The 17,750-nt window shown below is 42.0% G+C and overlaps 1 protein-coding gene across 1 annotated transcript; it reads left to right on the forward strand.

The window, feature by feature from the left end:
• Positions 1–1,174: 1,174 nt before the first annotated feature.
• On the forward strand, positions 1,175–12,993 carry rgmd (RGM domain family, member D). The gene is made up of 5 exons (XM_005932404.3): positions 1,175–1,303; positions 4,627–4,667; positions 6,430–6,578; positions 9,201–9,712; positions 11,475–12,993. The coding sequence occupies exons 2-5, from the start codon at positions 4,630–4,632 to the stop codon at positions 12,165–12,167; spliced, it is 1,392 nt and encodes a 463-aa protein (XP_005932466.2). The 5' UTR covers positions 1,175–1,303; positions 4,627–4,629; the 3' UTR covers positions 12,168–12,993.
• The last annotated feature ends 4,757 nt before the right edge of the window (positions 12,994–17,750 follow it).

Genomic DNA, 17,750 nt, shown 5'->3' on the forward strand with positions numbered 1-17,750 from the left:
GAGGTATTTTGTAATTTCACAACTCTGAAAAATGCAGGCAGGATTAGGAATCGTTTTTATTGGAAATTCACAGCTGTTCCAGGACATATTTCCCAGGGAACTTGCAATGACGTATTTTCTCTGCTGTCCGGAGAAAGCAGAAGCAGCAAGGTGTATTGGTGTGTAAAATAAACTGAAGTTGTCATTGTTTCTTCTTCTTTGGGCTTTGTTTACGTGGAATCTTTGAGCCCACAAGTTGCAATTTACAACTGTGAAAGAACTAGGGGGTCTAAGAGATTCGATGGAGCAGTCTGTATGGATTTCCGGCAGAATATTTGTCAGACTTGAATTAAGTACTGTTGTTTTGCTCACTCCCTCTGTCTGCCTCAGCCCGAGGCCTTGTGGCTGACTACCCTACATCTATAAATCACCAGGAACGCATGCTTATGTCCTGAAGCAAGCACGCTGAGTCAGTCTGGCAAGGTTAATCACATTCACATCTCCTCAGCCTGTTTGCAGCAGCAACTGATAACCAAACACACATTACAGGGCATGATCCCTCTTGTTTGTGAATTCTGCTCATATTATCTTTTACCAGTGATGCCACATGAAAGAGTTTGATGTAGGTAAAGCCGTAGCTCCACTGTTTTGTTACCAATCACAAACTGCAGTGTCCCTAGTGAACAGCACAAACATAACACATGCAATATAGGTGTTAAAACAGAGATATGGAAGGTGGGGTGGGGCAGGGGTGGTAGTAGTAGTGGATGAAAAACGACCACAATAAGAGACAGGAGTCTCATTCACATTGCACACATTCTCAGCTTTCACTGGGGCCATTGGTCTGCCGCACTCATATCCTTATGTCTTTGTGTTTGATGGACTTTGGATTGCATGGGAAGCTTTCCAAGTTTGCCACATGGTTTAATGCCTATGAATATGTCTGAATATAGCTAGTATAAGTATATTATCAGCATGGGTGTGATTGCAAATGTGCATGTGATCGCGCTTCAGTCTTTCTTCTTGTTTTTTAATGCTTTAATGCTTTCATTTTTTTCCTCTTCTCAGAAGTGCCCTACCCAGATATGTAGGAATTATGCCACATCGCTCACTACCATCCTGCTCTAATCAAAGTGCCGATTCTTGAAACAGACAGCTGTTGTCATGTGCCTCAGTTCCAATGGCTATATGTCCCTGTAGCTGCCCGAGTTCTTAGTTGGCCAGCTGAATTTGTAGGGGGAACGAGGGTTAACGGCATCCACCAGTTCAAACTCCTTTCAGAGCAGTGCGTCAATTCACAATACCACACACATACTGATCTAAGGTAAGTTTCTTTTTTCTCCTCTCTGGCATGTTCGTAGATTTCTAAAGATGCTATTCAACATTTTAGGAAAAAATTATTAACATCATAAGGGGTTGTGTTAGGTTGCTTTAAAAGTTCTTGTTTAAAATAAAATTAGTCGACAAAACCGTATGACTAGATCTTTTGGAGCCCACCGGAGCGTCGATAGGACCTTATAAACACAGTAGGTGGGTTTAGGTTATGTCTTCCATGTACATGATGCCATATAGCCATATAAGGATTGGCTGAACTACAGACTAAATGTGAATGTGAGAAACATCTGCTGAAAAGCAGGGCGAGAAAAACAGCTGTATCAGTTTCCTTCCACTCCACTCACACTTTTCCCCACCTAACAAAGCAGTGTTCAAAGTACAGTGTGAGCAATGAGTCAATCCAACTCATTGCATGTTCATCCAAATTTTTCCGCCTTAAACCAGCTCAAACAGGAAGAAAAAAAATCTGTAAATGCCTTCTGGGATAAAAGACCATAGATCAGAAATGCTAAATGTATGCTCTAAATGGTTCTTGTCCATCTATTCCTGGTTTAAGGCAGTTATCTGGGAGGGCAAGAGCACAAATAATGCCAACAGCTGCAGTTAAACGTAGGGGTTTACTGCAAATGCAGATTAAGCTTTAGATGCAGAGAGTGAAAAAAACAAAACTAAAAATATTTTTAAACATAAAATCTTGTAAAACATTATTACATTAAAATAGGTATAACTGAATTAAATCCCATTCACGAACCATCTACTTATTTATGGAACTTAAGATTAGAGAAAGTGTGATAAAAAAGAAAAGGTTTGATTTTTTTCCCCCCCTCGTTTTAGGCATAAAAAATATGCATTGATTAATTTAAAAAAATCATTCTGGTGCAAACTTGACTGGTTTAAACAAAAATGTTACATTTAGCATCTGAAATTGAGTGAAGTACTGCGCATTAAGCTGGACTGTGAATAGGCCTCTGAGAGCAAAGGAAGTCGTCATAACTCAGCACAAAGCATCATCGTGTATCATGATGCAGGTAACTAGAAATGGGGTGGTGTTCAAGATAAAAGACAGATGAGCCATGTTCAGACAAATGTATGCACTGGAAAAGGCAAAAGATTTTGCTGCTTTTAAGAAAGAAAAAACACGAGAAAGGAACAAAAAGACTGAAAAATATTGGAAAATGTACATTTAGGCAGAAGAAAACCCACACAAATAAGTAAGGTTGAGGTCAGAGAGGAAACTGCCCTGAACTCTCCCTTTAGGCTGACATCAGAGGTCCCTTTGTGTGCTGCTCTCCATTTATTTTACCCATCATCCCTCATCAGGCTGGGATGACCCTGTGACCCCAGAGCTAGGGTTACCTGTCAGTTGACTGTCCATTCTTGAGCATGGGGCTTGATGCTGTGTCAACATTTGTCCTAGAAAACAGGAGTGAGGAAAACAGAGGAGCTTGGTTCTGTGTGGAGAAGAGAAAAAATAGAATAGTTAGACAGAACAAGTCTAACTACAGAAACTGCTTCATATTCAGCTTAACTGAATAACTTTCTTCTTTTTCTCTTTCAAACTCGCAAGTTGAAGCTGTGCAGCGCCCTGACTAGTACACTCTGTGCGCAGATGACATGAATGTGTGATAATTCCTGTTTACTCAGAGACAGGGCGATTCAAAGAAACACAGTAAACCCGTGCTCGCGTGGATACCTACTGAGGGGTTCCTACAAAAACACTCCAAAAGCCCCCTTTGTGTGTGCTGTCAGCTATCAATCAATCAGGGTGCCGTAAGTGGGATCCTTGAGTGGAGATGCTATCAGCACTGCCACATATACACTCACACCACAGTTTCCCTTATCTTCGCAGAGATAACAGATCCCCTCTCACAGGGAGAGGCCTGAACCAGACACACTCGCTTTCTGCATCTCTCTCGCTATCTGTCTCAGCTGTGCCATAGGCCCCTTCATTTCAGATGGGGGGGCCCTCAGAAAAAAAAATCAATTTGCTTTGGTTCCTGTTTAAAATTCAATAAGTGTGTCTCTTAAATTGCAGCCGCGTGGTGCTAGCGGAGGCTACAGAGGGCACGTGCTGCTTTTGATTTCAATCTCTGATGCTATCAGCCTCCAGAAGAAACATGATACATGTCTCGGTTGACAAATCTAGACAGGCATGAAATTAAACAAAAATCAGAAGCATGAAACAATACCAATTTCCTGCAACTGTACTTTTTTATTATTTTGTAAACATCCCATTTCCGGGAAAACTAAAGTGTTTAATGTTTGCGGTGTCTTTCAATGAGTAAAGTGAACAGATGGTTCAGACTTGTGAAATTAAGTGGCTTTACAGGTTAAAGTGCAGGATGCGTGCATGTTTGAAGCTACATTTTTATGTACCCTGTTGCACTTTATGTTTACACTGCTGAGCGGTAGATATGTGACATCACTGCAGCCGTTTTCTTCTCTGGTTGGAGGACAGCGAGCTCAGGAGATGGTTCTGAACTGGCAGCGTTTTGGGGCTTCCACCAGACCACAGCACGTTTGCCTAATAACAAAAACAAGCATCCTGGTGTGGAGCTGGTCCCACAGTGTGAGGACCTTAATGAGGAACATGTGGAGCTGCCCAGACACACTGTCAGAGGAAACCCAATCCTTCACTCCCTCTTTTTCTCCCCCTTCCCCCTACTCTCCCATTCTTTCTTTCTCACTCTCTTTTGCCTCACTTTCCACATTCTGTCACAAAACCCAGGGTCTTTAGCACTTCTTTTAGATTGTTGAAATGTCAAATCTTTATTGTATTCTTTCTCAGGGGATAAAAGTTTCTTTTCTGGACTTTTTCTATTGTGCCACTATTTTAAGCGACCTGCTGTGAGCAAAAGAAAAACCCTAGCCTTGATCTTTTTATATGATAGACACCTTTGTCATGTGCCCGCTCTCTCCAGTTTGTTTTAGAGAGAGTTGGTATTGTATACATAAATGCTGGGTCATGCAATGCAATACGCCAATAAGGAAAGAAACGAATAAAGAGGTCTTTCTCCACCCATCAAGGCTGACAGGCGGTCTCTGAGTTTCTTTCATGTGCTGAATTCATCCTTACCATCCACCTGGATCAATTAACTGTTTGCTTCAGTGGCCATCAACCCCACAGTGTGGAACCTCAGCTCATTTAGTAGACAGGAGCTTTTTAAGTATAATTATTATATAATTATAATAATATATAAAATCAAGTATAATAGATTTTGTGGTTTTTAGAGACATGCAGATGTATGTATGGGGGTTTTTCATCTTCAGTGCTTATAAAAGGAAGTAAAAAAATGTGTTTTCTTTTCCCAGGAAATGTCATCGCACTCCTCTGAAGGCAAATTTTATAAGAGGTGAGACAAACCTGATCAGCAGATCTCTCTGTCATTCTGAAGCAGTGCTCTCTGTCCAGGCTGTCACGGGGAAAACGAAGCGCAACCTGTTTAAGGGAATTTAAAATATGACCTAAAGCACAGCCATAAAGTAGATCAACTAAACAAACCTCCAAAATTAGCTGCGCAAACAGAGTAAGGTAGATCCCTCTGGGGGGATAAACTTGGCACAGTGGATCCAGTGTGACAGAGGCCCTTCTGGCAGCTCAGAACAATCCAAACGTTCCACTTCGGTGGAGCTGTCTGCCCCCCTCCATTACAAAAACTACACAAACCTATACACACATTATCTATCTATCTATCTCTATTTCTATCTATCTATCTATCTATCTCTATCTGTCTATCTATCTATCTATCTATCTATCTATCTATCTATCTATCTATCTATCATATATATATATATATATATATATATATATATTATATATATATAAAAATATATATATATATATAGGCCTTCAAGACCTTTCGCTGGAATGACAGGCCACCTGAATCACACAGTTGTGTTGCTGGAGGAGCCTGCATGTGTACAGAAAAACCAGTGATCCAGTAAGCGTGTGGGTTCACTTCTCTCGCATAAAGTCTGGAGGGAGGTGAGCAGGAGACCCACATCTACAACCAAAAAGATTCCAGTTGTGCTAAAACAAAGCCTCAACAAACTGAAACTACACCAGTCTCCATTTTCTAAATATCAACATTTTATTCAGTAATGGGTCGGCGCATTAACATTCTTTATTTGCATGGCACAAAAACCGCAGAGTGTGTCACAGGCGAAAGGCTGAATCTGGTGAGTCTGCGTGCCTTGCAGATGGTCCGGCCTCACAGCAGCTGTGCAAATGAAAGACAGAGTGTCATTGAAGGAGTGAGAGAGATGGAAAGTTGGCCACAGAGGGAAAAGAGTAACACACAAGTTGCTAACTGAAAATGTAATGGAAAAAATAATAGCACGCTGAGATTTTGCTGAGAGAAAATGAATTTGTAGAGTATTTTCTCTGAATTTTGGAGAACAGTGTCAGTATTTGTGTAAAGTATGCCTATAATAATTTACATGTTAACGGTAAATTGCAAGCAATTGTCAGTGATAAAGGATTTTTCACTCGGTGCCAGCTTTATGCCATGTTCTGCTTTTAAAATATTCACTTCATAATCTGAGAACTGTATCAAATGCTGTCAATCAATAGCCACCAAATCTGTAGTGGGGGAGAACAGCAGGTGACAGCATCCTGCTCCATGCTGAAAACACAAAAACATTTGCCCCTCGAGTGGGGGAGGGGGTGTAAAAAGAACATTTGCCCGTTGGTGCAAAAAAAAAAGTCTGTTGCACAAGTTTATATCGTAATTCTGCATGAGAAAACTGCATTACTTTCCACTTCTGGATACACTAAATGCTCCAAATTCTCATCTTATGCATCCGCACACAGTTTAACTACTATAAACAAGGCATGCTGTGATTCTTCGGTTATAATCGGGGCAATTACAGCTTCACACCGCCACGACTGTCGCTGAAGGCCCTTTTCCACTGTCCTCACCCCCCCCCGAGTAATTGCCACTACATGTAAATATCAAGTGGTTAGTGAATAATTAGTCTTTCATTGGCCAGCAATCACCTCTGGGCCCCGTCTACACTTTAGACCCCTCCCTCGTAGAGCCGCCCTGAAGACAGGGGCCCCTTTGAATGACAGCGCTTTGGAAGGAAGACGAATTTTTGTCTGATTTCTCGCAGCCGCAGCGTCGATGAGAAGCAGTCGAGGAACTCCATTCTAACTGAATGGATTGGTATGGGGAGAAGCGGACCTCAAACCACGGCTAAGCGGCAGCTTTGGGACTGTGTAACGTTGACGATGGTTTTACTTTCGCTGCTGTTTCGACCAGGTAAGTGTTGCTTTTCCAATCCGTGCTCCCCCACTCCTCCTAATGCCCTGCATGCAAGGCTGTGTCCCGGTAATGGAGGTGGATAGGGAAAAGTTTTCCTGCTGTTGTGTGGCTCAGATGTGACTCTTGTCAACTTTATGCTGTACTTGCATGCATTGTGCGGTAAGGGGTAATTAATGTGGGGTTGAACAGAGCGAGGAAAGCGGCCGTTGTTTTGCGGTGGTCGTCGGCTGCGGGGACAAAGTAGGTCCTGTCCTGCTGCTGCAGGATCCCAGCCTCCAGGCTGCAGCGCTGCTAGCAGATCAGCACGAGTTAACTCGCTTTCTGGACTCATTTTAGGGTCAAACATTCCGCTTTTCCCTTTCTACACAGGGACACCAAACAATCTGCTCCTAACCGCTCAGTGGCCAGCACGTTTTGGCACGCCCGCAATACTTCACTTATCTTTTTACCAACTTGTGTAAAGTTACGACTTAGCTTCCCGTTAGCATAGCTCGCTAGCAGCTGGCGTCCAGCACCCACAATCAGCCCGAGAACAAAACCGCGGAGCTTTTTCCCCTTTTTCTTCTGTAGGCAGAAACACCGCAGACGGACACATTTCGTACTGTAGACAGTGCCCTGTCTTTCCTTTCACGTCTCGGTTGTTTGAGTTGTTGGAAAAACTAAGAAGGAGAGCATGTTAATTCACCTATTCATGCCTCATTTAGCTACCATGCATGGGGGTCCAACTTTTTGGCCTCTGAACGTGTTGGTGGCTGCTTTCTCCCAACCCGGGATCAAAGACCAGCTCGGCTCAGAGGCATTCTTCATTTGGATTGTAAAGTTTAAGTTTTGTTTCTCACACAGGCGATTTGTCTTGGTATGGAGATTTGTTTTAAACTCTGTCGGTGGTATTATTTGTTGTGTTTATATGAGAAAGTAACTAGTGCGCATGCTTGTAAGCACTATGATAAAATTAAGATTTTGTTTGTTGTGTTTTTTGTTTGTTTGTTTGTTTGTTTGTTTGTTTGTTTGTTTGTTTAACAGAAATGCACATTACTGATATATACGCTTATCATTTCAAAGGAAGTGTTCAATCATGATGCCAAAAATAAACAGCAGCCTTAGTGACTTTCAAAATAAAACCTCAGGTTCATCTTTGTTCAAGAGTCATGATGAGTCCACTAAACCCATCACGAAGCTTAAGAGGTTATTATTGTAACCTATATGAGACCATATCTGTCTGTTTTTGCATTTATGGCATTATTATGCTATAAAAAAGTTCACTGAGTTGGGCTCCGACAGAAACTCGTCACGTCAGATACACTAATGCGTGATTTACTAATAGAAACACTCTTTGTGTGGTCGCTTTGCTTTTCTCACGCTTTAGTGCTTCCCACATGGTCCCCAAACTTGTTGGTAGCTTAACTAAGTGCTCAAACATAAAGAGCCTTTGGGGGGCTGTATGGCTGTTGATGGCAGGTGATTGTCAAAAAGTGTCAATCACGGCAGACTCGGGTGACCTCTTAGCAAGGCGGGGGAAGGCCTGTTGGAATTCAGAGGAGGGATGCGTCTGACTTGACCTCTCGCACTCCATCTCGGATCAGCGCTGGTATTGAAGCGCATTGGCTGTGAGAGGCATTAATCATCCGGTTCACCAGACTTCTGCATAAGGGAAGAAAGGGTGAAAAAAAAACCCTCAAAAACATAGTGTTTACCGATGTGAAATCTCTGTGCTTATCTTGTCTTTGTCCAGGCTGTTTTGGAGATTAGGTGCAGCTTTGGAGTAAATACAAGATTATTCTGTTGCAAACAGAGAGCAGTTTATTGCAGTTGATCTCACTCTTGCAGTAAAAGTATGTGTTGAGATTCTGGCTGATCCTGATCTGAGATGGAAATGTTTCTACCTTGCAGCAGGAATTACTATCCCGGTCAGCGTATGAGACACGATACCCAAAAGTAATGTGAACACCCTGAAAGGAAATTGACGAATAGCCACATTTTTTACTTCTCTCCCAGAAGTAGTTGTAGGTCTTTGTTTTCCTTGATATTAAATAAACCACTGGTGGATCATTACTTAACTGGGAACCTTGAAACGGACCACCAAAAACTCTGCTACACAGGCTATACTGCTCTTCCCATACGTTGAGCCTCACTGTGCCATGCATTGTGGCCGGACTTCACTTACCTCCAGCAACAGCCAAAACCACATTCAACACCCTCCGCCAAACTAACACAGGTTGGTCGCCTCCTGCAGTGAGGCTACATGCTATTTCTGTGAGAGCTAGTTGGGGGAAATAAGTTTTGACTGACTTTGGAGCACAGTGTGGGATTAAGGCCTCGTGAGCTCACGCATTTGGGTTTTAATGGCTCTCCTGATTGAGCTAAACTTGATAGTGGAAAAGCTGTGTCTGCTACCTCATGCACTGAGGTAATATGTCTGTAAATGTCAGATGGATGGTAGGGCATTTTGGGAGATTTTTTTTTTTCTGGTGCACATTAGTTGAACTTTTCAGGAATTACTTATTTTTTTCAGAGTGGGGATGAAGTGTTCTTACTCAAAAAGAGAAATTCCCCTTGCAACCGGCCCGATTGTAGTACAGTTTTGTGATCATCATGGGTTTTTTTGTTTGTTTCTTTTAGCACACTGCCAGCAGTGTAGAATCCAGCGCTGTAATGCAGAATATGTGGCATCTACCTCACCGTCCAGTGGTCTGCAGGAGGACGTGGCTTTAGATGTGGACTACTGCATCGCCCTGCGGGCCTATGCCATGTGCACCCGCCGGCAGGCACGCAGCTGTAGGGGCGACCTGGTCTACCACTCGGCCGTCTTTCGCATTAAGGAGCTATTCTCTCAGCATAACTGTTCCAGCGATGGGCCGACCTCTTCCGACAAGGTCCCCAGCACGTCTCGGCCAGCTCTTTTAGAGCTCTGCAACTACGAGAATCGGGTCCTCGTGTCGGGCTCAGCCGGTCAGCAGAAGAAATACGCCCACTGTGGATTATTTGGAGACCCGCACCTACGGACTTTCAGAGATGAGTTTCAGACCTGCAAGGTCGAGGGGGCTTGGCCTCTGATCGATAACCGCTTCCTGTCTGTACAGGTGACCAATGTGCCTGTTGTCCTAGGCTCCAGCGCCACAGCAACTAGTAAGGTAAGGATAACATCAGAACAGCTGTGTCCAGCTGGGTCTGCACAGCTTAAATCTAAGAAATGTCCTTTTTTTTTTTTTTTCCAATGTCTTAACTTGTTTAAGTTGCTCTTTCGTGTGTGTTTATTCTAACACCAAAATATGTGAAACTGCTCACAATTTAATTAAAGAAAATTAAAGAGTAGAGCAAAATTTTACTAAAATTTCCCCAAAAATGTCAATCTCACAAACCCCTGGGGGAGGTGAAGCTCGCGTAGACACTCCAACTGGTCATGTTTAATCTGTGTAAAATGTCAGAAACTTCCTCCGGTCACCTATGTCCATGTTGGAGACGAACATTGATGCAATACTAAGTTTTAAACTAATGCCCTACACATTAGGATGTTTTTTTTTTTGGGCGTGAGCTCAAGTATTGCCATAAAGTATCAAACATGTGAAGTTAATCGTCATTCCATGGTGCCTCTCGAGTCTCCAGCATTCCTCATGTCTTGGAGCTCCTTCAGATCTATGAGGGGAGAAGAGAGAGGAGGGGAGTCCTTCAGCGGTGTTGAATCACAGACATGCATGAGCGCTCTACCTTTAACACATGGGTGGTCATATGGTAGTGATTAACGCTCACTCAAACATTTTCCTCCGCTGCCACGATCTGGAATGTTTTTTCACCCCTCTGGTCAAATAATTAACTCGCTGCTTTTTGTGTAAATATGGAATCATTTGGAAAAATAAAGGAATAATTGGCCAAGAGCAAAGAGGGTTTTTTTTTAATTTTTTTTATTTAATTCTGTTAATTAAATAGGATGGTCTCCCTGGCCTGATTGTGGTTTGTGTATGTGTGCACGTTTTCTCTCTGTTTACTACTTAATATTTAGCTCATGAAGCTGAGTTTTTAATATTAATGTTTTTTCTTCTTTGTCTTTTGCCCAGATAGTTAAAAAAAAAAAAGTCTTTCATTGATCAGGCATTACTCTAACTGTACTAAGCTAATTTTAATTCTCCAAGCTAAACATAAACCAACAAACTACACGATGTTGTGTAATAGGATTGCTCGTAAAACTCGTAGTGCGTCTTGGCTGTGCAGCCTGATGTAAGACTGTAGTATTGGTGCATCTTTGCCAGCACCCACATGCCCCCATCATGTTTCCTGAGTTGTTTTCAACTGCCAGACCCAAGACAGGAACTCATTCATCAAATAAAATACAACCTTTAAGTGTAAACGTACCCACAACCAGTGCTTTGTCAGGATCTTTTCATGAAACAGGGGTTAGGCCCCTTTCTGATGCTCAGCTGGACGATGGAGGAGAGAAGAAGTGGAGGTTTTGGACAGTTATCTAATGCAACCTTTAGATACAACATCCATGGACAACTAGTTGAGTTGTACTAGTTCAGCATCAGTTGTTTGCTTTTACATGGAAATAGATGGGTGATGATAGTGACACTTTGACCTCGATTAGCCCCATTATGTTGCCTGTTTTCTTATATGAAACAGATTTTGTAATCAATATGAATTAATTGACTAAAGAGTACAACAGAGACAAATCATTCTTTAGCAAGCTGAGTGTGAACCACTAACACCCTATGCATGGAAATATTTGGTTTTCTGCTGCCACCTTGTGGCCCTAAGTGGTACTACTTATTGGGCATCTGTTATGATCAGTTAGAGGAGTGATGTGACTTGGAGAACCAGCAGTAGATAGTTGATGGAGAAAAGAGTAAAGTTTCAATCAGTCACTCCACACTAATTGAATGTTTTTTGTCCTTATTTCAGATCACAGTGATCTTCAAGTCTTACCATGGCTGTACAGATCAGAAGGTGTACCAGGCCACCACTGAAGACCTACCCCTGGCTTTTCAGGATGGGACTCGCAGTGGCGGTGAAAGTGGCAGCCTGACCATCGCAGAGCGAGGTGGCTCCGGAGTCGGTCGGCAGGTGAGGATACAGGCCCGTTACATTGGCACCTCCATCATCATCCGGCGCGTGGGCAGCTACCTGACCTTTGCCATCCGCATGCCAGAAGACACCCTGGACTTTTCAGAAGACGGCGGCGGTCTACAGTTGTGCTTGCACGGCTGCCCACGCAACGAGCTCATCAAAGAGCACACCCTGGGCCATCAGAGCCAGCAGCCACACCTTCAAGGCACCAACACAGAGCTGGGCCCTCTGCGGCCTCCTCACCAGATCTACACAGTGGAGCGAGCCACTGCCAAGTGTAGAGAGACTCTGCAGGTGGAGGATGTGTACTTTCAGTCTTGTGTCTTTGACTTGCTCACCACAGGAGACCCCGAGTTCTCCATGGCTGCATATGGTGCTCTGGAGGATTTGAAGGCACTGCCACCCAGTAAACTGAAGCAGAACTCACCGAGGCCCACTCGCCTTCACAACCGAGGAGTGTCTCAGACTATCGCTGCTACTGCAACCAGCAGCTCATTGCTCTCACTCCTCATTCTGCTGCTTTTGTAAAAAAAACCACATAAATGAATATGAATGACATGGACGCAGATGGATCATGGAAGCATTACAAGCTTGAGGAATTTGTGGATTTTGTGAACTTTCTGTTGTCATTTGAAGGATTTCGCACTCAGAAAAGATTGCATTTCTTCCCCCTTTTTCCCTTCTGTGGACACATCATTTGAATGTGAACATGAATGCATAAATGTCACACAATTTGGGGTCTAGTACACGTTTTTATCACATGAGCAGTTCGTCTACATTCAGTTTAAAAAGAAAAGTTAAGCTCACAGTTGTTCGTCAAGGTTTTTGTAAATATTTCATTCACATTCAGTAAGGAAGTGCACAACCTCTAAATGCTCCACCACATGGTTTCTAGATCCTCAGTGGTCCAGCATCCGTAGCACCTACCAGTTTAACTGCAAATATTGTGTATTTAATATCTTTCTATTTCATCTGTTGTTTTAAAAACTGGTGTTCTAAATACACAGAATCCAACAACTGTTTGTAAAAACTACCTATCTCTTAAAACCTGATTCGTTGGTGTGATTTTTCACCAGTTCTGTTCTTTTCCTGTGAAGCGCTCCCTCTTCAAGCTGTTTGGCTTCCTGTTTTTAAAGGTTTAAAACACAAATCTTTATATAATAATATATTAAAAGAGTGTATATATGTGTTTTATATTATGTAAATTTGCCTGTGTATAGATGTTTTAACTGCAATATGTTTTCCATTTGTTGTGCTTAGTAGGTTATTTTGAGTCTTTGTAATTAAAGTAAACTAATAAGTGTTTGTTGTATCTGTAATATTCTTTATTAAAGTGTTGGACACTCCAGACTAAGATTTGTTTTTTGTCTCTTCAGTCCTGTCTCAGCAGTTTTATTTGATAATGGAGCTCTTATTTATTTATTTATTTATTGTCATTTCCTGTCATTACACAAATACTCAGGATGATGTGTAAACGTATCCGTCCGGGTGGAACGAACAGTTACTTCGAACATGGACATTCATGACAGCAGTGCTGCTTTACAAACGTGTGCCTGCAGTGCTTGTCCTCTCCTGGTGGTGTCCTCAGTCCATAAGTCCTGACGGCTCCTGGTATAAAGACAGTTTTGACAAGCTGGCTGTGTAGCTGTAGGGATCCACAGTATGTTCTCAGTCCCCTGTGTAAATGTTACCTCAGAGTGCTGAGTTGGCTGCTGGCTTTGCTTTTGTCTGCCAGAATGCTGCATGGCTCTAAATAGGATTTAGTCTGTGGTTAACACCAGGTTAGAGTCAACAACAACACGCGGTGCGTATATTTGTACTCTATATGAACAGTGAGTGCTGCGATTAGAGGGAGAGAGAGCTGCGATCAGTTTTTATTTCTATTAAAAATGCAATTAAGAAAGCCCGGGCACACTCCTTATGAAGACATTAAGAATTAATGCTCTATAATCAGTCTACATGGATGTAATTTATATCTTGAATTGAATTATAGGTAAGCTGACTGTAATTTTATAATACTGAGTGACAGCATGTTTCATCACACATGCAACCATACTTAATCTCTCCATGTCCCATTTCTTTAAATAAAGACAATGTGACATTTGCATGATGTGTGAGATGACAGATGAAACCTGCCACAATTTTCTAATCTTTCACATGTGAATCACATTGCAGATGGCTGAATGTGATTCAGGTCTTTCTTGGCAGACTTCATCACCTCTTTCTCGGTGTTAGCGGGAAGGAAGGCGAGGATGGAGAATAGTACTGGCAGGAAAAATGTAGTTTTTGGGTGTTCCAGCAGTAGAAATAAGAACATTTTCTGAAGTATTCTACTTCAGCATGATATTAATGCACTTGCACTTTTAGATTTAAATATGTTTCATATCCAAATAATTTCCCAAGCTGTTGTTTGTCATCCATATAAAGTAACAATTTCAGATTTAGACATTAAAAATGATCAGCTTACAAGATACTTCCCATGCAGTTTCCAAGAATTTCTTTAAAAATTGCTTTAACCAAAAATGTCATATTTTGATTATTATGCTTTTTATTTTATTTTTTAAAAGATCAACAACACTACATGCCATTTATCCAATGACCCTTCGATGAAGCCTGACAACTATGATGGGAATCAAATCAAAATCCCAATACCTAACTATAAATGAAAACCATTTAGACCTGCAACAGGAAATTATTTCCTATGCAGTGTATTGATATCAACAATCTATTAATGTCTTATACATGACATAAAACACATGGCTAATATTGTCCAGGTCGCCCTAGTGTCTCTAAACAGCTCTGATTTGACATGGATGAGGGAGCTCTGGGGGTATCTGTGCTGTTGGTGGTGGATTCTTTGGGTTCTGGGGTTGTGGGGTTTGACCTTTGAGGATTAAGCTTGCTCTGATGCATCCCAAGGATGCTTGTCTAAATTTGGATTTGGGGAGTTTGAGTCTGGATCAGCACCTTGGAGTCTTTGTCATGTTCCTCGAGCAATTCCTGAGCTGTTTCTGTGCTGTGGCAGAGTGTGAAGCCGCTGCTGACAGGGATGATCGTCACTGTGAAGGGAGGTATGTGGTCGACAACAAGGCTCAAGTGGGTGGTATGTGTAAAAGTAACATCCACAGTGATGGCAGGTCTCAAGGTCTTTGGGTCCTATAGATGATGGTTTTAATGCCATGACTGATTAATGTATGTGTCAGATACACATTGTGGAATAGAACATTGCTATTTTGGTACTTTTACTTTAGATAAAGACTTTGAATGCTTACCTTACAACTTTCTTTCTAACATATCTTTTCCTCCAAAGGTATGATCTCGGCTCGGTTGAGATGATGGCATCACACCGTGTTCCTTCCAGTTTGCTTTAGAATTTTAAAGTTAAAAAGCCACGAGTCTCGTGACCTCGCAGGACAGATTGGCACTATAGCTTAAATAATAACCCAATGCAAGAGCATCCTCTTATGCAGCCTGTTTAAAGGTGATGGGCTCCTTGACATCTTTTGAACATTTAAAACGTGAAACACACTTTTGATTGGCAGTAAAAACACACATTTTCTCAAAAACTGTAAATGAAAACTGTGTGAAATGTTCCACGCTCCACAGACTTCACAGGAATCCTGTCAAGGAATTAGCACAGTGGATGTAACATGTTGCCAGAGCCTGTAAAGATTGCTTGTCCACCCTCTTTGAGCCATGCTATCTTGACTTTCCCCTGTAAACAAGGACAATTACCAAGCTAATGAGTTGAGGAAAAACTGCTTGAGTGATTGATACTCTTAATGGGGAAATTAATTTGATATTAATAGAGCACTTGGCAAGATAAATAGATAGTGGTGTGTTAGTCCTCTCCTTGATTGATAATGGTTAGATTGATGGCTGTCTTAATGCAGGATGTGCCTTAGCCATAAATGAGGTGGTCTTGATGAGGAGCGATTTTTGTGTCATGAGATGATCAAATTTTGAGAGCACTAAGTGCTTATATTTATTTTGATACTGATTTTTAAGTACACAGGGACTCTGGAGGTCTTTTTACCTAACTTGGTTTTATCAAGAAGAAGAACAACTACTATAATAGAGAATAAACAGAACTTACTGCATATGTAAATTTAAAAAAAGACATCATTTATGCTAAATGATGCAAAAGATGTTGGTCAACCATTGCTGTAACTTCCCCCATCTGATCTCGTGAGATTCTGTTTGCTCCTTAAATAATCACCTTGCATCATTCCCGCAATTCCTGATGACTCATAACCTTAACCTTCTGTTGCTGAAGCATTTTGCTTAATGACGCACTCACAGTCTGACTGTTGCACCCCGTAAATGGCACCTAACATACTCGTATATTGCACCCTGTTACATGGGTCAGCGCTGCAGAACAAAGAGTGAGAAGTTACTCATTTCTCAGGGAGTTTGCACCAGTGTGTGCGTGTGTGTGTGGTTTCTAGTTGCAGCGATTACACAGCTATCTCATATTGCAGGCTCCCTCATACCTGACCAACTCAATCTTTCTGTGTCTCCTCAATAATCAGAGTGACAGCGAGCAACTAGACATATCTCACCCGCTGGCTCACTGCAGAATGGGTATTGACCTACATATCAAATCATACACTTCTGGCTTGTGTGATAGAGATGGGGGAGGGGGTGGTGGTGGGGTGCCGTATGATTGACAGCGCCTTCTTTGGTAAACACGTTTCATCCCCCGGGTATCTCCCTCTTCGTATGTATTTGTTATAGGCAAAAATCGCACGGCAAAGAGAAACGTCCCGCAAATCCTATAAGCTTGGAGTTAGAGCGGCTTCGGCACCTCCGCTACTGTAACAGTAGAGAACAGCTGAGAACACCTGGCTGTCGGAGTGTGTATTTTTATTAACGAGCCTATGTCACCAAACTTTTAACAAATGGCCCCCCGGCACCCTGAAAAACCCAGCTCGGAAATTAAGCATCTGCATCATAAATCTTGGAAAGTTACAATAATTTGCAATTCACTCCCTCATCAAAGGCAATATTACCCTAATTTATTATCTCCCGGCACGAGGGGTGCGCAAAGGCCGTGGAGATAAGAGTTTATCAGGAGGGGGATTGATTTTCATTAACTGATTGTAATAAAGATGAACTGCCTACCGTGCACACTGACCAAGAGTCACACTTTATTGTAATTGGGACAATTTATTTTATGAGCCAGTGGCTCTACTTTTTTGTCCCTCCCCCTTTTTTCTTTCATATCTATCTCCGCTCTTCAAAATAGGAATCTAATGTCTCAGCTGTCCTGCTTCTTTTGTTACAGTGACTCCCGATGTATGAAGATGATCATTACAAGATGTATGTGGAGACAATTCAAATGTCAACAGATGTTACTTTAGATTTAGCTTCTGGCATCAAAACAGTGCCACGGTTTTCTAAACTTGACTGATGGTCCGTGCCTGCCTTATATCAACTTATTGCTTCCTGCTTGTCTGCATTGTAATGATATTTGTCCCCGTTATTCCCGTGAAGCGTTGCTATGACACCTATTCACTGGGATTTATATATTTAGGTTTTTTTTTTGTTGTTTTTTTGGTATTTTGTTCCCATCAACCATTTCCTGAGAAGTACGCTCCAAAAACGGAGTGAAAGATAACCAAAACAGCTCTATATGTTGGATCATAGTTATCACATGAGAATAAAACGACTGGAATTCCAGTCATGATGAATTCCAGAGTCGACTCCCGATGATGTGAGAGGTGTAGAAAACGGCTTCATGTGAAAAGTGTTTAAAATGGTTTTAAACAGCAGTCCTGAATCCATATAGGGCCGTTACGCAATTACCGCAGCTTCCTCACTCGGCGTCAGAGACGACCTCTGAGGTGGTGAGCAACATCTACGTCCTGTAAAAGTTTCAAGCTCTTGGAAATGCCGAGGGGAGCGAGTACTTGTGCAACAGCTCCCCCTCTCTTTGCGCCGCCGCGGTTCAGCGCTTCAATGCAAGTGTGAGAAACGAAACATCCAGTTTGAATTTTTATTGTAAAATTGGAAAAAAAGGAGAGAAAGAGAGAAAAGCCTCGATAAGCATTTCTTTTTTGATACATATCTTTATCTTACCATAACCGTAAAATCAAATAAATAAAACTG

Source organism: Haplochromis burtoni, unplaced genomic scaffold (assembly GCF_018398535.1).
Source record: "Haplochromis burtoni strain Fernald_Lab_line unplaced genomic scaffold, NCSU_Asbu1 Contig_13, whole genome shotgun sequence".
Classification (NCBI taxonomy): domain Eukaryota; kingdom Metazoa; phylum Chordata; class Actinopteri; order Cichliformes; family Cichlidae; genus Haplochromis; species Haplochromis burtoni.

What these genes read in the sequence shown, in the direction of transcription:
- rgmd (XM_005932404.3), top strand. Translation starts at nt 4,630, where the DNA reads ATGTCATCGCACTCCTCTGAAGGCAAATTTTATAAGAG. An exon ending in GAAGGCAAATTTTATAAGAG is followed by an intron (nt 4,668 to 6,429) that starts GTGAGACAAACC and finishes GATTTCTCGCAG; the next exon opens with CCGCAGCGTCGATGAGAAGC. An exon ending in GCGCCACAGCAACTAGTAAG is followed by an intron (nt 9,713 to 11,474) that starts GTAAGGATAACA and finishes TCCTTATTTCAG; the next exon opens with ATCACAGTGATCTTCAAGTC.